This window comes from Poeciliopsis prolifica, unplaced genomic scaffold, assembly GCF_027474105.1.
Source record: "Poeciliopsis prolifica strain line A6 unplaced genomic scaffold, Auburn_PproV2 SCAFFOLD020, whole genome shotgun sequence".
NCBI classification, from domain to species: domain Eukaryota; kingdom Metazoa; phylum Chordata; class Actinopteri; order Cyprinodontiformes; family Poeciliidae; genus Poeciliopsis; species Poeciliopsis prolifica.
The window spans coordinates 2,185,942-2,192,850 of NW_026562395.1; the positions used below are offsets into that span (position 1 = coordinate 2,185,942).

The following is a 6,909-nucleotide window of genomic DNA, read 5'->3' on the forward strand; positions in this document are numbered from 1 at the left end:
TTGCAATTAGTGTTGGTTTGTCACATAAAATTGCTAAGTTCAAGATTTAATTCCTTTTAAGTCTGACTTCTTATTTACATAAAGTATTGGAAGGAATTATGCACGAGGTAGTAGGAAACAGTGACATATTCCAGGTATAAAATTAAGAATTCATATGTAGTAACATAAATGTTCTCCACCGCAGATAGTGAGGAGGGGTTGAACTTTATGAATAGCTCACCCGTTATCATCTCCACGCTGGGCGACGTCTGTTTCCTTTCCAGTCCCGTCTCCCCGCACGCATGACCGACGGCCTCTGCGTGCGTGTGTAACATCCGGGGCCGGGACAAGGATGAACGGCAATTTCCAAGATGGCGGCGGAGGGAGGAGGGAAGGAGACGAACGAAATTAAAACCCAGTTCACCACACGGGAAGGCGTCTACAAGCTCCTCACTCACTCCGAGTACAGCCGCCCGAACCGGGTGCCTTTCAACTCGCAGGGCTCCAACCCCGTCAAGGTCTCGTTCGTCAACGTGAACGACCAGTCCGGCAACGGCGACAGGATCTGCTTCAATGTGGGCCGGGAGCTGTACTTTTACATCTACAAAGGCGTGAGAAAGGTAAACAGTGCCGACAGAGCCGCCGCTGTCCCCGTGGAGCCCGGCGGCCGGGCGCCTTTAGCTGGCGCGAGCTCCGCGGGCTGCTGTCGGTGAGGTGCGCAGGTTGTCCAAACAACAAGGCCAATGTAGCTGACTCAAGCTAAGTTGGAGACTAATTAGCATTCTAAAGCTCACATCGTCACGGTTGTTTATGCCTCGATAAGAATCCATTGGGTGTTTAATGCGTCTGTGACAGGCTGCGACACGAGATTCCGACTCAACTGGAGGAGACTGGAAAAGGCTCGTCGTGTCATATGATGAGTGATATTTATGTGGTGACATGGCAAACGCAATAAGAAAGAAAAATGTGATCAAGTGGCGTTCACAAGGAGGGACAAACTTCGTGATCCTTGGAGAGAATCAGCGAAGGGATCCCGATTTAAGCCCTTGGACCGGGAGTGGAGAACGAGTGTTTGTTGCTCTCTTTCGCTGTGATGCACATTTAACTCTCAGACTCTGAAAGTAATGCATAGCGATCCACTGTTTGCATACACTCGCTCTTGGCCTTGTGAAGCAGGAGTGGTATCTGTGACGATCAAACTGATGAAGTGTTTCTGATGCAGCATCCCATATGTGCACATGAAAAGTAGAAGTGATCGTCTGTGCTTGTAACCTTTTCTGTTGTATGAATTTAGAAGGGAGTTGACAAATAATGTGCCAGATTTAGACATGGAGGCTTACCCACCCGCATGTTTAAACCTTAAAATATGGTATGATATTGATTAGCTCTAAGACGATTAATCCGATAAATCATGATGAATGGATTAGTGAGATAAACGCTATCTAATTTAGTAATCGACTGTCCGCTAACTGGAGTATACATGCTCAAAAACTAGGACAATTGCTGAAAGACCAACACAGTCAGAGCGGTAAATGTACCAAAACTGTACAAAAATTACATGCATTTTCCTCTTAAGACATATATATAAAAAAAAAAAAAAACAATAAAACTTTGTCTGCAAATATGTTTTACCTGAAACAAGTGGCATAGTTTTAGCTTCATAAAGTTAAAAGCAAATTAAAAACCCTCTTCATATTAAACACCTTTGTTGGAGCCCTATAATAGATAAAAATGATTGATTGATTGATTGATGTTAAATTTTTTCAGATATTCATCGTTGTTAATCCATAAAAATATATTTTTTGTGCTTGGAAATCTAATAGTTTGTGAATTGTGTATTGAACCCAGAATTATTTCAGGTGTTTATGTTTAGTTGAAGCCGCTATCAAAAGGCCCTCCCTGTTGGATCTCAGGGTCAATGTCATCATCTTCACATGAATTTACTACAACTTCATTTAGTATGGATGCAGAAGGTCTGGTTTTAGGTTTGAACAACTTAAATATTGTATATGGCTGCTCCAGGGAGGGCTGAAATGATTCATCAGTTGACTATCTTGTGAGATGACTTCTTGAAAGCTAAATAGTTCCACAGAGCTTTATACATTGAATTTTCTTCCTTCATGTGCCTGCACAAATAGCAGTAGTTTCTTTCTCGAATCAAGGTCAGCAAAAACATGAAGGTGGATCCAAAGTGAGGCTGCTGCTAACTTGGAAAAAAAAAGAAGGAAAGTCACACTATCTATATGTTGCACAATGTGTGGATCAAGACCTTTCAAAATAACAAGCGGGGACACATCCACTGTTGTGTGGAAGCAAATTTCTACACAGAGCAAGTAATGTGTGAGTATATTTGTTCTCGTCTTAGGCTGCTGATCTCAGTAAACCCGTAGACAAGAGGATATACAAAGGCACGCAGCCGACATGTCATGACTTCAACCCCCTCACAGCGACAGCAGAGAGCGTCTCCCTGTTGGTGGGCTTCTCAGCCGGTCAGGTGCAGCTCATCGACCCGATCAAGAAGGAAACCAGCAAACTCTTCAATGAGGAGGTAGGCTTTCATCAATGTTGATGGTAAATAAACACCACAATTTTCACCTGCTTATGTACCTGAATCAACCAGAAAGAAGCTAGCATTTCTATTTCTTCCTCTACTTGCAGAGACTCATCGACAAGTCGAGAGTAACGTGCGTACGATGGGTTCCTGGTTCAGAGAGCCTGTTTCTGGTGGCTCACTCCAGCGGCAGCATGTACCTGTACAACGTGGAAAACACCTGTGGCACCACCGCCCCTCACTACCAGCTCCTCAAGCAGGGGGATAACTATGCCGTGCACACTTGCAAGAGCAAGTCGGCTCGTAACCCCCTGCTGCGCTGGACGATCGGCGAAGGGGCGCTGAACGAGTTTGCCTTTTCTCCGGACGGCAAGTTTCTGGCTTGTGCGAGCCAGGACGGCTTCCTACGAGTGTTTGGCTTCGACGCCGCAGAGCTCCACGGAACAATGAAGAGCTACTTCGGTGGCTTGCTGTGTGTGTGCTGGAGCCCCGACGGACGGTATATCGTGGCGGGAGGGGAGGACGACCTGGTGACCGTGTGGTCGTTCTCGGACTGCAGAGTGATCGCGCGGGGCCAGGGTCACAAGTCGTGGGTGAGTGTGGTGGCGTTTGACCACTGCACCACTAGCGTCGAGGATGGTGAGCTGCCTGCCGAGTTCAGCGGGAGTGATGAGGACTTTCACGAGCAGATTCACATCGGGGCAGGCAGAGAGAGGGCCAACAGCTCCCACTCTAGGCTTTCTAAGAGAAACTCTACGGAAAGTAGGCCGGTCAGCGTGACATACAGATTTGGCTCAGTGGGGCAGGATACTCAGCTGTGTCTGTGGGACCTTACAGAGGACATCCTTTTCCCTCACCTTCCCTTATCTCGCACAAGAACTCACACTAACGTGATGAGTGCCACAAGCCCTACAACCACTGGACAGACAGTTACCACTGTATCCATCACCTCCACCACCAATTCCAGCGGCACCAATACTAAAGACAATGTGAGCAATAGTAGCGCCACTGGCAACCCAGCCAACTCCTTCCCCGACATGCTGCCCCGCTCCAACAGCCTCCCCCAGGCCACCAACCCAGCCGGAGGCAGCACCCCCAACAGCCACACGGGGAGCAGCTGCAGCAGCAACAGCAGTAAGGGCAACAGCATCATCGACAGCTCCTTCATCGCCAACAAGTTCGCAACGCTGTCTCTGCACGACTCGAGGAAGGAACGCCACGAGAAGGACCACAAGCGAAACCACAGCATGGGTCACATCAGCAGCAAGAGTAGCGACAAGCTCAACCAGCTCAGCTCCTCGCGGACGGCGAAAGCCGAGGCAGCCAAGACTCTAGGGACGACGCTGTGCCCGCGCATGGAGGAGGTTCCCCTGTTGGAGCCGCTGGTGTGCAAGAAGATCGCCCACGAGAGACTCACTGTCTTAATCTTTCTGGAGGACTGTCTGGTTACAGCTTGTCAGGAGGGTTTCATTTGCACATGGGCAAGGCCTGGTAAAGTGGTAAGTTTAAAAGCCTTACAGGCTAATTTCACTTATCAACTCTAGACTGATTGTTTAAATAGTTTGCTGCCCATCCAATTAGATAGACAAACAAATGAAGTAAATAAAAATCGATCTTAATCCAGGATTGAAATCTCTTATTAGAGCTTTCAATAAAAGACAAAATAATTAGTCGACATTTTAGACAGTGTTCAGCGTCTTATTTTTAGCAATTCAAATGGTTATCATGTCTCATTCTTCTCCATGGGTATTTCCTTTAAGGTTGGGTGTCCAAGTCCTGTTGTCAAAGCTAATACACTGCAACCTTTAAGTACCTCCCATTTCTAACTGATGTTAATTGAACGTAACTGTATGTTAAGAGGAAATCTCATAGTTTTACCCTGTGATGTTCAGCTTCAAGCCTTGAGGTTTCTGGAAGTGTTAGATTAATATCTGGTCATAAACAACCAAAGCAAATGATTGACTTGCCTCTTTGGTATCATTAAGGTCTGCAAAGGCCTAATCATTTAAGTTGGATTTTCAGAACTAGGAAAACATTTAAAACATTTTATCTATCTGAACTGCCTGTTTCACATCAGAGTAACCCTGTCTATCTTTTTACAGGGCTTGTTATCTCAAAACAACCCAGCCAACTCTCCGAGTGGAACAGTAGTATAGACACGTTGCTGGTGCTGCTGGCTGATCCATGGAACAGAGATGGGGATGTCCAAGCCCAGTGTGTGGCCCTTCACACACTGTCACACGGCTATTGACCTTCTGTTTCTGTGTCATATTCATCACTACTGCTACCCCAGAGTTGTCCCCCCCAGGTTAAGGAATCTGATGTTGATTGCAGTTCAAGGGGGTTTTATTGGTAGTTAAAGTGTGTGAATGGATCATTGTTACATCTTTGGTTATATCAAATTGTCTAGTCTGAAACTAACGAACTCTAATACCCAATCTCTTGTGCCTATAGATGTTGAAAGACTAGAGACAGTGATGTGATGATGCCTCGACCCAACCTTTACCTATGGGTTTCGTTCGGTGACTTGTTTGTTTTGATGTACCCCAAAATAAAAGGGAATAAGATCACTTGGAGGAGGCCGCAGCATATCCCTGAAACTTATTTCTCGTTCTTCCTTTAGAATTATTCAAATCTGAGGTATCACACTGAGTGAGTTTTGCACACATTTCCCTCCCTTTCGTACTCGTTCAATAACTGCCCCCCCCCCCCCCGCTCCCCCACTTTTGAATTTGTGATGGCAGAACGCAAGTGTAACTTTTCACATCTCTTTTTGAAGCACTTGGAGGAAGGAAAAACAAAAAAAACGGCTTATCGTTGTTCTCCGTCTCAAAGTTAGATGCTGCAATCAGTTTTTTATATGGAAAACAAATTCTTTGCACTTAATAGTTTATTAGAGGAGAATGGCTTTACATTTTTGGAGTGTGTCAGGATTCTGACAAGGTTAAGGTAAAACTTAAAAAAAAAAAGCAAACTTTGTATCTGTTGAACATTTATTTTATTATTGTTTCAGATTAAACTGTCTTCTGTATTATATGTAAATATTGTACTTCAACAATTTATGGGTGAAATTAACATTAATACTCTAGTTGAAAGATTTCTCATTTCATAAAAATAGTGATATTTCTTATACAGAAAGTCTAACGAAAAGGAGTCTTGAATATGCAGGTGAGTTTTTCTTTTCCTGTTGTACATAAAGAGATTTCAGGTGTATTTTTATTAAGGAAGCGTTTGGTATTAGGAAATGTTTTTGAAATCCTCTCGTCTAACAGGTCGTGCTGTTTGCTTGCTAGCCTGTTGCCGCAGGTTTTCGTTTTACAACACAGACAGGTAGGAACAGATGCGGCCATCACTGAGCTCAGGTAGAACCATAGGAAGACTATTGCTGATACAACCCCCCCTCACCCAGAAGCTTGTGTCCCACCCTGGCAGCATGCTTGTGAATTAAATTCAACAAGACTGACAAACGAGTTCTGCACACTGGGCTGAGACTCCTATGACACTGAGTTATTTTGTTTATGCTGTTTCTCCTGAACCGACGCCGAACTCGTGAATAAACTTTTGACACTGTGATGAATTTCTGCTGACAAAATGTCCGCATTTCAAGGTGGAGAAGCTGAGGGCGAGGGGGGGATTTATCACGCACCCCACATAGGACTGAGGATTTTAACAGTGGGAGCCTTTTTCCTTTATGTGACGCCTATTAAAACAACTTTGACAGAACGCAGCATGTGTGTGTGTGTCTTATTTGTCTGAAACGATGGCATTCCTGCAGGTTCATGAGGAAACCCCAGACATCCCTTCTCCCAGGTCATCCTCAAGGTGTTTCCAGCCCAGACGGGATGTGTATAGACCACCTCTGATCGTTGAATTGTAAATCTGTTGACGAATGTACTAATTGTTCTTACAAAATGTCACGTTTGTTATTAAAAATCAGAATAGTTGGATCTGTGATGCTTACAGAAATGTCAGAAAATAATCTAGATGATTAGTGATAGGCGATCACTTGGTTTGCTGAAACCAAAAGATCAAAAGAACCTGAAAAGCGACTCCATGTGGACAATACAATTATAGATACTGGGACGAAGCAGCATTGCTTTAAAGTGGGGGTACCATTAATATGTGTGTGTAAAAGTACACACACACACACACACATATATATATATATATATATATATATATTTTAATTTGGGACATATCCTTTATTTTCTAGTCAGATCATTTTAATTTTAATGTTTATTGGGAAACATCTGGCTGTACGCTGTCTGCCCTTTTCTTTGGTATGAAGTCAATAAGGGAAATTCTGCATAATTTGTACATCGAAAGGGATACACCTGCACATCTCTCTGTTACTGTGCAGAAGAGAGTGCCCTTAAATC

At 44.3% G+C, this 6,909-nt stretch overlaps 1 protein-coding gene across 1 annotated transcript; it reads left to right on the forward strand.

The window, feature by feature from the left end:
- The first annotated feature begins 267 nt into the window (after positions 1-267).
- Positions 268-6,253, forward strand: wdr20b (WD repeat domain 20b). The gene is made up of 4 exons (XM_055044414.1): positions 268-599; positions 2,345-2,527; positions 2,638-4,029; positions 4,633-6,253. The coding sequence occupies exons 1-4, from the start codon at positions 351-353 to the stop codon at positions 4,684-4,686; spliced, it is 1,878 nt and encodes a 625-aa protein (XP_054900389.1). The 5' UTR covers positions 268-350; the 3' UTR covers positions 4,687-6,253.
- The last annotated feature ends 656 nt before the right edge of the window (positions 6,254-6,909 follow it).

Coding starts and splice junctions, on each gene's coding strand:
- wdr20b (XM_055044414.1), top strand. CDS start 351: ATGGCGGCGGAGGGAGGAGGGAAGGAGACGAACGAAATTAAAACCCAG. Junction 2,528..2,637: donor GCAAACTCTTCAATGAGGAG/GTAGGCTTTCAT, acceptor CTCTACTTGCAG/AGACTCATCGACAAGTCGAG. Junction 4,030..4,632: donor GGGCAAGGCCTGGTAAAGTG/GTAAGTTTAAAA, acceptor ATCTTTTTACAG/GGCTTGTTATCTCAAAACAA.